This window comes from Mirounga angustirostris, unplaced genomic scaffold (assembly GCF_029215605.1).
Source record: "Mirounga angustirostris isolate CCGP_5_RB_7025 unplaced genomic scaffold, mMirAng1.0.hap1 SCAF_11, whole genome shotgun sequence".
Taxonomy (NCBI): Eukaryota; Metazoa; Chordata; class Mammalia; order Carnivora; family Phocidae; genus Mirounga; species Mirounga angustirostris.
The window spans coordinates 41,957,232-41,974,106 of NW_026991719.1; the positions used below are offsets into that span (position 1 = coordinate 41,957,232).

At 55.3% G+C, this 16,875-nt stretch overlaps 1 protein-coding gene and 1 long non-coding RNA gene across 6 annotated transcripts in view; one reads left to right on the forward strand and one right to left on the reverse strand.

Annotated features, from left to right (window-relative positions):
• Positions 1-452: 452 nt before the first annotated feature.
• On the forward strand, positions 453-13,955 carry SUV39H1 (SUV39H1 histone lysine methyltransferase). The gene is made up of 6 exons (XM_045877354.3): positions 453-938; positions 2,999-3,144; positions 4,464-5,126; positions 11,327-11,473; positions 11,556-11,685; positions 12,386-13,955. The coding sequence occupies exons 1-6, from the start codon at positions 920-922 to the stop codon at positions 12,517-12,519; spliced, it is 1,239 nt and encodes a 412-aa protein (XP_045733310.1). The 5' UTR covers positions 453-919; the 3' UTR covers positions 12,520-13,955.
• The window catches only part of LOC123846194 (uncharacterized), a 36,436-nt gene continuing 21,357 nt past the window's right edge, over positions 1,797-16,875 (reverse strand). For 3 of the 5 annotated variants that reach the window (XR_010406108.1, XR_006791222.3, XR_008506218.2), the window contains 2 exons: positions 4,479-5,642; positions 1,797-3,120 (listed from right to left, as the gene is read on the reverse strand). This is a non-coding gene — a long non-coding RNA (uncharacterized LOC123846194). Of the gene's footprint in view, positions 3,121-3,634; positions 3,691-4,478; positions 5,643-16,875 lie in introns of all 5 variants that reach the window. The other 2 variants (XR_010406107.1, XR_010406109.1) reach the window with 2 other exon arrangements.

Below are 16,875 nucleotides of genomic sequence, written 5' to 3' on the forward strand. Positions count from 1 at the left end.
GTGAGGGAGTAACTGCCTGATGAGGGCGTGAATGAGGAGTCACCCGAGGGAATTAAAGATCGCCCAACTAGCAGTGGCTAGAATGTCTGCGGCTAGAATGTCTGCCCGAGAGGGCGACATTAGATGCGGACCATGACAGCCTGTCCCGACCTAATCACGGCCCGCCTGAGGCCACGGCTGGTGGCTGTGAGACGGTTTCCCCTGGGGCTTTCGGAGCTGCCCCCGGAGCAAGAGTACACGGAGAGACGGGCTGCTTGACTGGCTGTGTGCAAAAGGGGCCGCCGGAGGCAATGACAGGCTGGCTAACAGTGTAGCTGTTAGCGCCGTCTGTCTGCCTTGAGAGACTCGCAGCTGGCCCGAGGCTCGAATGGGTGCCGCTGTTGACTGGCAGACAGTGTGAATTGGCGGGGCGGGGCGGGGGGGGTCGGGGTCTGACTAAACAGTCGTCTGTGGTGATGGACCCATTGTCTGATTTGAGTCTGGGGGCCGGCTGAGCAGCTGTACGTGGCGACAGTCCCATCTTGGGAGTCACGGTCTGCTTGGGGTTAAAATGTGGTGACGACTGACTGACGGTGGTAACTGGGGGTCTGACAGGACGGAGAATCCCCCGTGCGGCTGGCTGACAACGTGATTGGCTGACAGCGTGACAGACAGACCGGCGGACGGGCAGGGCCTCCGGCAACCTTACTTGCCTCCGCCGCCGCCGCCCAGACGCACTCTGGGAAAGCGCTGGCGAGCATCCGCCTTCGGGACCGAGCGGGGTGGCGGGGAGGGGTCCGGTCACGGCTCGCCGGTTGGTCCGCGCGGGCGCTGCTCGCGGCGCCGCGCGGCCAATAGGCTGCGCGTTCTCGGCCACGCCCGCGCGAGCTCTCTTCTCGCGAGGCCGGTTAGGCCCGAATGTCGTTAGCCGTGGGGAAAGATGGCGGAAAATTTAAAAGGTGAAGCAGTGGCGGCAGCGGCGCGGGCCTGCTGGCCGGGCCGGGTGGGCTGGAGGGGTGGCGTTGAGGGCTCGGGGCCCCGGCGTCCGAGGCCACGGAGCCGGGAGCCGGAAGCCTGGCGCGGAAAGGATGGGGCTCAGGGAGCCCGGGCCTGGCGCGCGGGGCTGGGCGGGGCTGAGGGGAGGGGGCGCGTGCCTCGGAACGCGGCGGGCGCGGGGCTAAGTGGGGACGCGGGAGGGGGGGCGCGCGCCTCTGATCGCGACCAGTCGGCGCGCGCACGCGCGGGGGCTTGTCGGGGAGGCCGCGCCCGCGCGCGGGAAAATCGGCCGCCGGTGACCGTTACCCGGTTGGTGTCCACGCGAGACGCCGGAAGGGGAGGGAAGGGAAGGGGACGGACCTCTTTTCAGAGTGGGGGGACAGAGGACTCTTCAGGGTGAGGGTACCTCCTTTCCGCGTGATGGGGAAAGGGTTTGCTGTAGAGAAGACTCCCCTGGGAAGAGGGGAAAGGGGCTTCTCTAATAGAAGAGCTGGACTCCCTCGTGTGCAGGGGAAGTGGGGTGACTTTTCCAGTATGTTGGGGAGGGTGGGCTCTTCTGGGTGAGAAAAGCTGCGGGGAGGATGGGCTCCACGGTGTGAGGGGGACCTCTGAGGGGTAGGAATCCACCTGTGGTCAGTGCGGAGCCAGCAGCTGGAGAGGTTAGTTGGGACCACTGTAGTGGGTTTCGAATGCAAGTTAAGGGGTTTGAAAGGGAGAGGCATCATAGGGAGAGGAAAGCGTGGGCACAGGCTGAGTCTCCACTAGGCCTGCCTAAGTGGGGGGGGGGGTGCACACGAAATAATTCTGCAAAGCTCTTGTACGTTTTCAGGTTGACGTCTAGAGTATTTCATTATGAGTTCCGATGTTTGATTTTTGTAATGGGAGGTAGGAAATATTAAAGATAGGATGAGGACTGACTGCATTTGGAATGAGTGTTCTATGGAATGATTTGATAAAATGGCTTCTAAAGCACATTGTGCCTTGAATCAGAATTCTTTTTTAAAAAATCCGCATCTTGAAAATTTCTGATAGCCCCAGAAACATTCCAGGTATATTTAAAAGAATCGTCAGTAACCTATGCTGTTTTGCTGGTTCCTGAATTCAGAGCATACTCCTTTGGGTGGGCTTTACCCTTCACAGAAATGTAGATGAGACAGCCAAAATGCAGTGTGAAAAAATATACCTTGCAGGTTTAAGGGACCCAGGCTAATCATTCAAGGAAGCTTCCTGAAATCTAATACCATTCCACAATCTCTTCTTCCTAATTCTGAAAACTTAAGTTTGGCACCATTCAGTGGCAAAACTACATGATAAGGTGGGACTATCTTGCCTCTTTATTTCTCCTATTTAATGTAAAAATTCAGATTTTTTGCTGCAGAATTATTAATGTGTTTGATTATGGCTTGATGCCCCTGACCACACTGGGGGTGTTAGGTAGTGTCTGGGGCATACCTAGAACTACACTTGTAAAAATTAAAAAAAAAAAAAAAAAAAAAAAAAAATCTGAATTCCTAAACACAACTAGCCCCAGGAGTTTCAGATAAGGGATTCCGGACCAGTCTTTCCAGTTAAGCCTTTGTTTGGTGCCTACAGGTTGTAATCCCATCCCCACCAGTTCCCCTGGGGCAATGCACCCTACTGAGATGGGGGGGGGTTGTTCTCTTTATTTTGCAAAGTGGGGAGAGGGATGATTAGGTCCTGAACCCTAGGCCCGTTTGCGGGCAGTTTTAGGAATAGTATGGAGGGAGTTGGAAGCTCTGGGAATAGATTCCTTTAGGATAATCCATCCAGCAGATCCCACTTTGAGGTCTACTGCTCCAGGGGTAGCCTTGGAATGAGCACTGGGGTTGAAGAAGTGGCACATTTTTGTTGTAGAAGGGTGTCAGCATTGGGAAGACCTGTGGATTAAATCTCACTGACTCTGAGGCAATCCTTTGGAAGTCCCAGAGAGGATTTGGGGTCCCCTTTGACCCATGGCTTCGCCAGGATGCCCATTAAGTTCTTTCTGCTCTCCGTGTTCTAGGCTGCAGCGTGTGTTGCAAGTCTTCTTGGAATCAGCTACAGGACCTGTGCCGCCTGGCCAAGCTCTCCTGCCCTGCCCTCGGCATCTCCAAGAGGAATCTCTATGACTTTGAAGTCGAGTACCTGTGTGATTACAAGAAGATCCGCGTGAGTCTGGGGTGACCTTGGCCAGGGCAGGGGTGTCTCAAGGAAGATGGCTTGCTGCCCCTTTGCCCCCACCCCCACTGCCTGCATCTGTTTCCAAAGGGAATTTTCTCCTCTAATCTTAAAAAATTAGGTTTAGTAGGACTTCTTATCATCCTCATTTTGCAGGTGAGGAAACAAGGTGGCTTTCTCAGGGGGGTAGGAGCCAGAATGAATCCCCAACTAAGTCTCTCTTCCCACCTCCATAGGAATACAAACCAGTTGCAAAGATTGAGGTGCTGAGCCCAGGAAGGGAGCGGATGATAGCTAGCAATTATTGAGCACTTTCAGTGTGCTGGGCACTTCCTCTCAGAAACTCATTTAATCCCCCCAGCAACACTGTGAAATGGGAACTGTTACCATTGCCAGAGGAGGCAACAGCAGGATAAAGAGAACATACTAGAACCAGTATGGTTGGGTTCAAATTTTGGCCCTGTAGCCCTGGGATACTTACCCACATTCTCTGTGGTTCATTTTCTTCATCCGTAAAATGGAGATGACTAGTAGTATCTAGCTCATACAGAGTTGTGAGGGTTAAATTAGTTAATAAAACATTGAAGTTACTTAGAACAGTACCTGCTGCGTGCGGAATGCTAGAAAAATGTCAGCTTTTTTTTTTCTTACTTATAGATGAGGAAACTGAGGGTCAGCAAAGTTAAATAACTTGCGAAGGCCACCTGGCCAAGGAGCTGCAGATTCAGAATTTGTACACAGTGTGTCTACCTGTAGAATCTGTGTGGTTAAATAGTATCCTCTAGCTGCTCTCTGCAAGAAAATATCCCTCTGCCACCTGAGTGGAGAACAGACTAGGGGCAAGGGTGGGACTGGGGAGACTGGTGAGGAGGCCTACTACCTTCTAATTCAGGCGAGCGATGATGGGGGTGGCAATGACGTTGGTTTGAAGTTGTTGGATTCTGGATGTAGTTTGAAGGTGAGGCTGACAGGAGTTGCTGAGGGTGGATGTGGGGACTAAGAAAGTTGTGACTCCCAAGGGTTGGGGCCTGAACAGCTAGAAGGAGGGGGCTGATGAGAGGGAAGATAGAGGAGGGAGTAGATTAGATTAAAACTTGGAATTTGGACAGTGGTAGCGGGGAGCGTGGGATTTGAACCTAGGGATCCTCGGGCTAGAGCCCGCGCTTTGTAACCACCGCATAGAGTCATTCCAGAAAAGGCGCCCGGAGTGGTTTGGGTCTGATCCACCAGCTTGGGGATGCAAGTTCCACAAGGGCTGGGCCAAGGGTATGGCCGCTTACGGTGCCCCCATCCCCTGGTCCCCCCAACAGGAACAAGAGTATTACCTGGTAAAATGGCGTGGATACCCAGACTCCGAGAGCACCTGGGAGCCACGGCAGAATCTCAAGTGCGTGCGCATTCTCAAGCAGTTCCACAAGGACTTAGAAAGGGAGCTGCTCCGGCGGCACCACCGGTCAAAGCCCCCCCGGCACCTGGACCCAAGCTTGGCCAACTACCTGGTACAGAAGGCCAAGCAGAGGCGGGCGCTCCGGCGCTGGGAGCAGGAGCTCAATGCCAAGCGCAGCCACCTGGGACGCATCACCGTGGAGAACGAGGTGGACCTGGACGGCCCCCCGCGGGCTTTCGTATACATCAACGAGTACCGTGTGGGTGAGGGCATCACCCTCAACCAGGTGGCGGTGGGCTGCGAGTGCCAGGACTGTCTGTGGGCCCCCGCTGGAGGCTGCTGCCCCGGGGCGTCCCTGCACAAGTTTGCCTACAACGACCAGGGTCAGGTGCGGCTGCGCGCCGGCCTGCCCATCTACGAGTGCAACTCCCGCTGCCGCTGCGGCTATGACTGCCCCAACCGCGTGGTGCAGAAGGGCATCCGCTATGACCTCTGCATCTTCCGCACGGACGACGGGCGCGGCTGGGGCGTCCGCACGCTGGAGAAGATCCGCAAGAACAGCTTCGTCATGGAGTACGTGGGAGAGGTAGGGAGCCGGGCCCCGACGTGCGCGCGCGCGCGCGCGCGGGCAGCTCTTCGGCCACGTGCTCCCACCGCGTGCGCCCAGCTCGCCTCACTGTGTGCCTGCCGCTTCCCTGATTTTCCTGTCCGGGGAAAGGTGGGGGCGGTTGGCCTGAGTGTGACAGGGACTTCCTGGCAGGGGCGTGCGTTTCCAGCTGGTAGTTGAAAGCGCAGCGGAATACTTCTGGACTGGGTTGCCTTCTTAAGGGTACCTGGCAAAGAGGGAGGCGGGAACCGAAATGCAGGCAGAGTTCCTTTTATCAGGCCATGTACTTGAGCATAGGGTTGCGTCACCTGGAAAGGCTCCACTTCTCGTTTCGCAAGGGTTCAGCTTACCACCAAGCAGTGTCTGACCAGGAGGAGCGCCTTTTACTACTCGGAACACGCACACTCTGGAGTAGGACGTAGACATGCCTTATGTTGGCTGCCTCTTCCTCCAGACTTGCAGGACACTGGGGACAGGCCAGGTATACAGTTGACCCTGGAACAACATGGTGGGGGGGTGGTAGTTAGGGGCACCGACCCCGCGTAGTCAAATCGGCCTGTAACTTCTGACTCCCCAGAAACTTAGCAACTACTAGTAGCCTACTGTTGACCTTACCGATGACATAAACAGTGGATTGATACATACTTTATATGTTGTATGTATTAGATAATGTATTCTTACGGTGAAGTCAGCTAGAGAAAAGAAAATGTTAAAACAGTCATGAGGAAGAGAAAATAACACTTACAGTACTATACTGTATTTATCGAAAAAAATCTGCCTGTAAGTGGGCCCATCTAGTTCAAACTTGTGTTGTTCAAGGGTCAGCTGGACTAGGCAGGCTAGCTGCCATACCATATAACCCCCAAATCTTAGTGGCTTCCCACATTCGAAGTCTCTTCGCTCCTGTGTCAGGCCAGCATGGGTATTTGGGTAGTGTCCTTGCATACAGTGGCGTGGCCACCTAGGCTCCTTCCCTCTTGAGCCTTTGCTGTGCCTCAGAGCCGCCCCCTGATGCTCACTCTGCATCGCTGGCAAGTGGGCCGAGAATCGGGGTGGAAGGGGAGGTTGCTCATGGGCCAGGCTAGGACACAGTGCCCATCACTTCTGCCCACACTGACTGGCTGGAGCCAAGTCACTGGCCTCATCGTGGTGTGAGGGAGGCTGGGAAGTGTGACTCAGCCATGCGCCTAGGTGGAAAACAAAAGGAGTATGTGTGTGAATAACCCGCAAGTGTCTGTAACAGCAAGTGTCATGTTCTAAGGTAGGACGTGGTGTGCATTTGGGGTGGAGCAGTTCTTTTTATGTAGGACTGTCTCACGCATTGGGGAACAATTAACATCCCTGGACCTTGACCAGTTAGATCCGTGAGTGTGTTGTCATGGTGATAACCCCAGATACCTTTGTATTTCTTAGCAGTCTCTTAGGGGTGTGATATGGTTGGGAAGTGACAGAAATTGGCCTAAGGGACACACACCTGAAGGTGTCCACACTGTAGTAATGACACTGATGGAGAGGAGAGGCTCCCAATAATAAACCAAAAAGCAGAGAGGGTCATAGCCTCGGGGGGCAGAGATGATGTAGAGGCGGAGCAGTCCACACCCTGACAGTCTAGACGAGAAGTCCACACTCAGATAATCTCGATGGTCTGGTGGAAGAAGTGTCCACACGTCGAAGGACCTGCCAGTCTGGAGGAGGGAGTAGGTGGCCATACCCCAGAGGGTTCCTGACAGTCTGGGGTAGGGGGCCTGACAATTTGTGGGAAGAGGTGTCTCCGTCCCAGAGTGACCTGGAGGAGAAGAGCGAGCTCTCCACACTCCACAGGACCCTGGCAGTCCAACTTAGGAAGTGTCTACACCCACACTGTCCTGACAGTCAGGAAAAAGCAGTATCCTCACCCCCGAGGGATCGGGACAGTCTGAAGGAGATCACGTCTACACCTAAGAGAACTCCCAACAGCCTGGAGAAAGTGTCCATACCCCCAGTGTCCTGACACTCTGGGGGGATGTATCCAGACCTCCAAGGGATGCTAACAGTGGAGGAGATGTTAACAGCCTAGAGGGGTGTCACCAGTCTGAAGGAGGACATGTGCACACTCCAGAGCCCCTGACAGTCTGGAGGTGTCCAGCCCCCACAGGAGCCCGCCAGTTCTAGAGGAAGTCCGGGAGAAGGGAGTGTCTCCAGCCTCACTGTACTGACAATCTTGAGGAAAAGCTCTTTACAACACAGAGGATCCTGACAGGTGAAGAGGAGGGAGAGTCTGCAGCCCCCGAGGACTCGAGAGTCCCCTGGTCAGGGTGCTGTTCTGGCTGTTCTTCCTTAGTGTCTGTCCTGTTCCATGCTGTAAAAACATTGGGGCCTTCAGGGCTCCTCACCCCTGTCCCCCCTCTTCCCGCTCCACAAACACTCTCCTTAAGCTATTTCTTGGCCTCCTTCCTGCCATGTTCTGTGACTTCCAGGCCCAGTTCTGACACTCTCAGACCCGTGGGGCCTCCTGATGGCACCATAGGTCCCCAAACGCTGCCAAAGCCAAACTCCTCTTCGTGCATCCCCTGTGAGGAGGCAGCGGAGCCAAATGGTCAGGAGGTTGGAGCCGAGCTCCCACCACTGAGCGGCAGGCACTTACCCTTTTTGTGTTTCAGTTGCCCAATCTGTAGAATGGGAATGGTAATAGCACCCACATCATTCACTTGTTACAAGAATTAAATGAGTTATGATGTGTGAAGCACTTGGAAGAAGCACTTGAACAGCAAGTCTTCAATAGATGTTAGCCGTTACAGTCTACAAGTCAGAAAACCCAAAGTCTTTGGTAGCCCATATGGCCAGAAAACCCAGCCAGACCTGATCTGGGCCTGATTTGTAGCCTAGTTATCCCACTTGGGGTGCATATTCATAGATTTCATTATAGGAGTATTCATTCACTCGGTTACGTGGTGCTGTCCCAAACCCTACCTGGTGTCCCATAATCGAGGGCAAGCACCCCATATCTGGTCGCCAAGCTATCCTACAATCTGGACACGACATGTGCCCTCCCACCTCTGCACCAGTGGTCCCTCCACGCGAGCTGCCCGTCCTCTCCTTTGGACCCTTCCATGTTCCATCAGAACATCCACCCTCGCCCAGCAGAGAACAACAGCCTAGCTTATCCAATCTAAGACCTGCATTTGCTTCATATTTTACCAACCCCGAAACGAAGGTGCGTATCAGTTTAATTAAATGACGGTACGTCATCATTTAATTAGCAGTGTTTCCTTTCTCGGGAAAGGGCACATAAAAATAAGGGAGCGTGTTCGACTGGGATAGGACTGGTTGGTACTCACAACCATTCCTAACAGTGCTCAGTGTCAAGAACAGAAACCTCGTTCCCGTCCCTGATCGCGCTGGAGCTTGACAGCAGCCCCCGTCAGGTTGGTGTTACCGTCGTGGTCATCCCCATTCTACAGACGAGAGCCGAGGCTCAGAGAGAGAGTAACGTGCCTCAGAGTCACCAAGCTAACAGTGGGTAAAAAAAGGCCCAAGTGTCTAAAACGGGTGTGCTTCCAGACCTGGTGGAGGGTTTTTGTTTTGTTTTGTTTTTGTTTTTTTGGCCGAGGCAGTAGGCAGAAGGAGCGAACATTCAGGATCCCCTATCCAGATGGGGGCAGGGCAGCGGCTGGCCTCCGGAGTCTTCTGGGTCCTGTTCACTGCCCACACCCTTTCCAGGCTGCCAGCTTCTAGCCTATCTGTCTTCCCCAGTCATTTTGGAGAGCTGCTAGGGAGCAGGGACGTGGCCTGCTCTGTTCCCGAGTTTTCAGGGTAGACCTGCCCTTACTGAATGGGCCTGGGAAGAAGACTGGAGAAGGAGCCCTTTGTGGCCTGGAGGGCTCCTCGTGTGACTCACTCTCGGTGAGACTCGGGAAGCAGGTAGAGGCAGAACAGGCGGGAAGATGGAGACCGGGAGGATGTGGAAAGGAAAAAGCTGGCTCAGACACCACCCAGCAGGCTCGCGAGCCAGCGGAGGCTGCCCTTCAGTCCCAGGCCTTCGGAGAGCTTCGGGGAGGCGGTAGCTTCCGCATGGCCGCCGGGGGTCGGGAGGCCCAGGAAGGCAGCAGAGAAGTAACAGCCGTTGTGCCGACTGCACAAGGAGCGTGTGTTCTCGGGAGGTGGACGGAGACTGACCTTGATGTACTCCTCCTCGGAACACTCCTGTGGCTCCTGTTGGGTCCCTCGGGAGACACTGGTGTCAAAGCTCTTTTGTGACCTGTAGCTTGCTTTAGATGCCGTATTGCTTTTCTCCTGCCCTGGGACCCCGAAGCACTGGGTTTCCTAATCAGCATCTTGCGCTGCGGGCATCTGAGTCCGTCTCTCTTTCACCAGACTGTGACCCCGGAGGGCCAGGGCCAAGCCTGGTTCCTGTTGTCTCCCCTGAGCCACCCAACTGGGACTGCAGTGGGCACCCCCTGCAGACACGGGCCCCTGAGTGCTGGGACCAGGCACAGGGTAGGCCTCCTAAAAACCCACGAAATCAACAAGTGAACGAACAAGCACACATTTGGAGCGTGGGGGCGCCAGGTTCCTCGGAATGGAGCTGGAGTGCGGGGCAGTGAGCCGTGTGGCCTGAGGGGCAGACCTTGGTCTTCTCAAGGCGCTGATGAGGATTTGGCCGGGAGCAGAGGCTGGAGGTGCTGGTGTAAGAGGCAGGGAGGAGACGGCGAGGACTCCAGCGTGGCCATCCAGGACGGAGGAAGTGGAGGGTGGTCGTGGCTGGTGTGAGGGTGAGCGAGCCAGGAAGCCAGGGCAGGTCTGGGCTTGCGTCGTGTGGCAGGGGTGGTGGTGGCCAGTGGGTCTCTGACGAGAGGGAAGAAGGGGTGTGTGGGGGGCAGAGTGTTCGAGTTGCCTCGAGGACCACCGCGGGACAGAGGATAGGTCACTGGGCTGGGCAGCAGAGTGAAAATAAAGGGTACTTGGGCGTTCCTGCTTTGCGCTGTGCGGGCGCTTGTCTCTCGAGGGGTGGGCAGAGGTAGCAGGAAGCCCAGGAGTGGAGAAGGAGATCTGCCCGGGCTGGAGGCAGCCCTCGGCTGAGGAGGGGGCAGTCTTGGGTCCCAAGGGACCATCCCCCAGAGCAGGGCGTGGTTGGCTCTGCTACGGGATTACCAGGAGGCTGTGGTGGTTGGCCCAGGGGGAAGAGGGGCCGTGAGGGGCCGTGAGGGGCGGGGAGGCGGGGCTTTCTAGGATAGCCAGGGACCCAGCCGGGCAGGAGGAGAGGTCTGCTGCTATCTTAGACCCCAGTTGCTGGCACCAGGTGGCATCAGGGCCGAGGGAGAGCGCTCACCCGTGCTCTTGCCTCCTTTCTTTCACCCTCTGAGATTCTGGCCTTAGCTTCGTTCTTGCCATCTCAGACTCTCCACAAGGGTCTTGAGCTCTCTGGACCAGGGTCTGTCTGTTTTGTTTTTTTTTTTTTAAGATTTTATTTATTTATTTGACAGAGACCGCGAGAGAGGGAACACAAGCAGGGGGGAGTGGGAGAGGGAGAAGCAGTCTCCCCGCTGAGCAGGGAGCCCGATGCGGGGCTCGATCCCAGGACCCCGGGATCATGACCTGAGCCGAAGGCAGACGCTTAATGACTGAGCCACCCAGGAGCCCCAAGGACCAGGGTCTTTCATACTAAGATTCTGTCCGTTTCTAAGTCTCTGCCTCCAGCTCACTTGTCTGAGTCTCTCTCCCCTTCATTCCGTCTCCCTTTCCCACCGGTCCAGGCCGCTTTCTCCTCTCCGTGCCCTCATGCCCGCGCCGCCTCGGGCCCCTTTGCGGCCTCTCCGTCCCCCAAACACCCACCGCTCTCTGTGAGCCCTGGGTCCTTTTCTTGCCCTTGAGCTCCTCCCCGTGTCTCATATGGGTCTCTCTCACTACTGGACCTTGTGGCCGGCTTCCGGGTACCAGTGAGAGACGCCATGCCCTCCAGAGGCCTGAGGAGGGGTGGGTGGCGGGCAGCTGAGGCCCAGCCCCCTTCTCAGGGTGCTGACAGACCCTCTGCATTGCAGCCCCCATGTGTCCATACCTGCTAACCCTGCTGAACCAGCCCCAGCTCTGCTCATCTGTTCTCCCGGCCCAGGGGAGGAGGGCGGGGGGGGGGGTGTCAGGAACTCTGCTGGTTTTCATGAGCCGCCTTGGCCGTTCTCCCCTCTCTCATGGCCCTTTCCCAGATCATTACCTCAGAGGAGGCGGAGCGGCGGGGCCAGATCTACGACCGCCAGGGTGCCACCTACCTCTTCGACCTGGACTACGTGGAGGACGTGTACACCGTGGATGCCGCCTATTATGGCAACATCTCCCATTTTGTCAACCACAGTGTGGGTACCCAACAGGCGGGCGGGGGTCGGGAGGAGCAGGCTGGGGCCCCTCCTCACCCTCCCGCTGTTCTTTCTCGCCTAGTGTGACCCCAACCTCCAGGTGTACAACGTCTTCATAGACAACCTTGATGAGCGACTGCCCCGCATCGCTTTCTTTGCCACAAGAACCATCCGGGCAGGCGAGGAGCTCACCTTTGATTACAACATGCAAGGTGGGGGTGGCAAGGGACTGGGGGCAGGGGCACACAGTGACATGGGACACGAAGACCCCTCCCCGAGGAGCTTTAAGAGGCCCTTCCTGACTTTCAGTGTCCCATCTGGACTCCTGGACCTCTGCCTACCACTTGGGGGTCCCCTCATTTCCAACCCCTGAACCCCACCCTTGAGATACTCCTACAGACTTCTCCCAAGACTCCTGGGGGAGGATGTTTGGCTTAAGAGTTAAGACACTCCTCCTGATTTATCTGAATTTCCCCAGTGCCCCCAATCCTCCCCACTCATTCCAAGTGTTCAGACATTCTTGTGGCCTCCAACCAGTCCCCTTCTTGACAGACCAACCACCTCCGAGACACTCAAGGGGGGGAATCCTTGACAGGAGGGTTTAGGTGCCCCTCTGGATGTGTAGGTGACCATTCCTGACTTCTGATTTGGCCTTTCCCCTGACAGTACCCTGCCTCTCTCCAAAACCCCGAACCCCTGGCCATCTTTCCAACACCTGAACATCCCTCCAGTGCTGAGCCCTGGCCTTATCTCTAAACCACCAACCCCACAACTCCCTCCCGACCCAAATCCCAGATGTGCTCCCAGCACCCAAGATTCCTGGGTCTCATGGTGAAAAGGGCAGTGGGACACTTCACCTTGGCCTTCTAACAAGTCCCCTCCTCCCCCCCCCCCCCGGCTGTGAATCCACAGTGGACCCCGTGGACATGGAGAGCACCCGCATGGACTCCAACTTTGGCCTGGCCGGGCTCCCCGGCTCCCCCAAGAAGCGGGTCCGTATTGAATGCAAGTGTGGGACTGAATCCTGCCGCAAATACCTCTTCTAGCCCTTTGAAGTCTGAGGCCAGACTGCCAGTGGGGGCCTAAAGCCGCCCGCTCCACCCACCCACCGCTGCCCTCCTGTTGAGGAATGACTGCCAGGGCCTCCTGCCTCTACCTACCCCCACCTGCCCCGTGCTTGGGGATGTGGGGTTGCGGGGAGGACTGACCGACTCTAGGAGTCCCCTTTCCCCATCCCAGCCCCATCTGTGGGTTGCACTTACAAACCCCCACCCACCTTCAGAAGTAATTTTTCACCACCAGGACTTTCTGCGGTTGAGATTCATGGCCTATCAAGGAGGTCCGAGGGGTGAGCCCCAGCCTGGCCCCAGAACGGAAGGATGTTTATTTTTGCACCTGCTTCTGCCTGGAGCTTGAGGGGTCTGTTGCAGGCCCTCTTCCTACTGCCCCAAGGGTGTGGGGAAGCAGCCCCAGGGCAGGCTGATCTCAGAGCCCCGAGTTCCCAGCCCTCTTGTTTCCCCTGCCACAGAAACTTTGTGCAAGTGAAAGAAAGGGGATCCCTGGGGCTGGGACTGGAGCTGGGGCTGGGGCTGGTTTCTGCTCCTGTGCTGGCTAGTGTTGGGCCTAAGAGCTAGAGGATCTCTTCTTCAGGGTTGCGCATCCGAGAAGTGGACACTCCCATGCTGCTGGAAGAGGGGTGGGCGCCCATGGCCCACTGACTAGTGAGGCGGGCAGGCCCGACTTTGCCAGCCCTGACGGTGGGCGGGCTCTCAAGTTGGCCTCCGGAGTGCGTATAGGAAGGCACCCGGGGCTCTTGACAGTGTGGAGGGTGCTGGGAGCCCTGACCTGGGCCGTGACGACTGCTGGGACTTCTGTGAGCTGGAACCAAGACCTAGCTAGGCTGTAGATAAGCACTTAGGACAAAAATGTGCATTGATGAGGTGCCAGGCACTGGGCAGAGCACCTGATCCACGTGGATTGTCTCAGGGAAGCCTTGGAAGCTATGGAGGTGGACCCCAGGAAAGGGCGCACGTGGCAGAAGGCAAAGTACAGGCCAAGAAGGGCAGGGGGGCAGGCCTGGTTTACCCGGGAGGGTACAGTAAGGTGAGGGAGGTCGCCGCCTGCCAGCCCTGGCCTCCAGGCCCTCTGCACTCACCTTGGGTTCACTGGTCTCAAAGGGACCCGCCCGCCAATAGACACAAGGCAGAGGCTCTGATGGCGGCCTTAACCCCTTGCTTCCCCTGTGAGGTCTTCTCTAGGAAGCCTTCCCTGACTACCTGTGCTCAGAGTGCCCCTACGTGAGACTGTGCCCTGCCGCCAGATGCCAGATCTGTGTGTGTGTCTGTGTGTCTGTCTGTGTCCGTGCTCCCTGCCCCCAGACTGACCTTCAGGCATGGACTGAATCTGATTCTCCTCTTGTATATCCCTTGGCCCTACCCAGCCTGGGGTGGGCATCAATAAAACAAATCAGTGACTGAACAAACCAAGGTGTGGGGATTGAAGACCTCGTGTAGGTGGGGGCCCGAGAAGGTGGGTGCTGGGGCGCCCAGGAACGTTCTCAGACTGCAGCCATCGGCGGTAAGGCAGCTCGCCACGAGGAACCGCTTGCACCATCATCATAGATTGTGTGACCTAAAATAAGCTTGCTTTTTAAAATGCACTGAAAGAGCAAACTAAGTCTGGGCACCTGGGTGGCACAGTCGGCTGAGCGTCCGACTCTTGGTTTCAACTCAGGTCGTGATCTTGGGGTCGTGAGATGGAGCCCTGTGTCGGGCTCTGTGTTCAGTGCAGAGTCAGCCTGGGGTTCCCCCTCTGCCCCTCCCTGCTGCTCACTGGCGCACACTCTCTTCCAAATAAATCAATCTTAAAAAAAGAAACCAAATCTATTGCCGTCTAAATGAACCAACTGTTATCACTGGTCATAAAAATAAATACAGTAGAAATATAGAAATATAATTCGAGCTGGACCCTCCCTGCTCTCCGAGGCCTTGAACCCAAAGCCTACCTACTGCAGAGAGAAAAGTCTCTGTGTACTGGGGGAAGCTTTTTCCGCAGGTGGTTCTTGGGTGCCTGTGTGTGCCAAGGTAGAAAGCAGAGAACAGACATGACATTCCCAGTAAGCTTGTTTTCATCACCTCTCAGTTGGGAGTGTGAGCCAGTGCCCTTTCCTTTGCTCAAGAGACCTCATACACAGTGACACAGATACCTATTTTGAAGACCTCACACACAGGTGACAGAATCCTAATTGGCTCAGAGACGTCACAGGGCACCTAGGACACAGCCTTCCGGACAGCTCATAGACCTCATTATACCCGGATACTGACCCTAGACCTCTGAGACTGCACACCCTGGGATACCTATCTCCGAGCAGCTCTGAGATCTTGCACCTGGACACAGACCCCAATTAACTCAGAGGCTGCACTGGAACTATGGGACAGACTCCCCAAGAGCGCCAAGACCTCGAACGTCACCTCATACACTGGGATTCAGAGCCCAAACCACATCAGAGAATGAGCTTTCTGGGCTAGAGATGCACAGACATCTCAGACTTCGCAACCTGGGATACTGCTACCCAAGCTATTCGGAGCCTTCACACCCTGATTGTCAACTCCCAAACTGTTTGGAGACCTCATAGCCTGGGGCAGACCCCCAAAAGTAGAGATGGGACACCCTGGACACAGACTGCCCAAACACTGAGACCTCATACTCTGAGCACAGCTCCCTAAATGATTCTGAATCCACTTACCTTGGACACAGACCCCCAGACTGCTCAGAGACACCCTGGAAAGTAGAGCACCAAACATCCCAGAGACCTCTCCCTAGAGCAGAGTGCCACAAACAACTCAGAGACTCAAGTCTTAGAAGCAGACCCCAAAAAGCATAGAGATCTCACAGCCCAGAAACAGACCCTGTTCAGAGAATTCCAAGCCTGGGAAACCCATCTATATACAGCTCAGTGACCCCACACTTTCTGGCACAGACCCCTAAATAGTTCACGGTCAGGACAGCCTAGGAAAGACTACCAAACTTAAGAGACCTCTCACTTTGTAACCCACACACCCAAAGAGCTCAGAGACCTGAAAATCTGATTACAGACCCCACCCCACCCCCGCCACACACACACACAAAGCTTCACAACTAGGGATAAAGACCCACAATTCCTCAGAGAACTTACAAACTGGAATAAAGATGGACAGACAGTTCAGAAACCCCACACCCTCTTCTCAGACCACCAGACCAACTCGGAGACCTCATGCCTTGAACAATACTAGAGCGCTCCAAAATCACATACACTGCAACACAGGCCCTAAACCAGCTCAGATATCTTGCACCCTTGACACAGATTCCTGCTCAGAGACGTCACGTACTGGACACAGATGTCCCCCCAATAGCTCAGAGCCTTCATACACTGAGACATCCCCAAACAACTCAGAGGCCTTCCACTCCAGTTCACAGAAGAGCTTAGAGACCTGAAAACCTGGACACGAATCCTCTACGTAGCTCAGAGACTGCACACCCTGTAAGACCAACCACAAATAACTCAGATCACACATCCTGGATGTAGACTCCTAACAGTTTAGAAACCTCATATCCTAGGCTCACATCGCCAAACAGCTCAGAATCTTCAGACTCTCCACAGACGTCCAAATGATGCAGAAATATCACACCCTGAACTCAGACCCCTAAACCATTTATGGAACTCCCACTTTGTACTCCTATCCAGAAAGATTTCAGACCCCTGACACTCATGCACACAGATCACCAAAAAGCCTAGAAACCTCACCTTCTGTTCAAAGTCTGCCACAAACAGAGGAGAGACCCGGTAACTGGGACACAGTCCCACAACAGCTTAGGGATCTCACGTTGTGGACACAGGCTCTCAAATGACCCAGAGAACGTCTAACCCAGGAGGCAGACCCACAAACCGGCCAGACAGCTCACACATCAGACATGCCGTGCCAAAATGCTCGGAGTTAACAATCCTTACACCCTAGGGCACAAACGCACCCCCACCCCCAGCTCAGAGACCTAACAGCCTGGACAAAGACCCCCCCACAAACACCCAAGAGATGTCATTAGTAAACAGAACCCCAAACCACTCAGAGACCTCAAACCCTGGAAACAGACCACTAATAAGTCCAAGACCTCATACCATGGGAATGAGACTCTCCCAACAGGAGCTACACCTCACCCTTGGAAACACACCCCAACAGTTAGGAATCTTAACACCAAGGGATCCAGAGATCAGAGAGCTCACACTCTCGGTCACAGAGGGTAAAGCACCTCAGAGGCCCCCCAAAGTATAAAGACATCAGTAGGAAGTCCTTAAACTCGAAACAGATCCTGAAACTGCTCCGATAAATCAATCACACCCAAGGACAAAACCCACATCATAGAACTCA

Bases quoted from the DNA above. Each gene is read 5' to 3' on its own strand.
- SUV39H1 (XM_045877354.3), top strand. The intron at 3,145-4,463 runs GTGAGTCTGGGG...TCCCCCCAACAG, and splicing joins GTGATTACAAGAAGATCCGC to GAACAAGAGTATTACCTGGT. The intron at 5,127-11,326 runs GTAGGGAGCCGG...GCCCTTTCCCAG, and splicing joins TCATGGAGTACGTGGGAGAG to ATCATTACCTCAGAGGAGGC.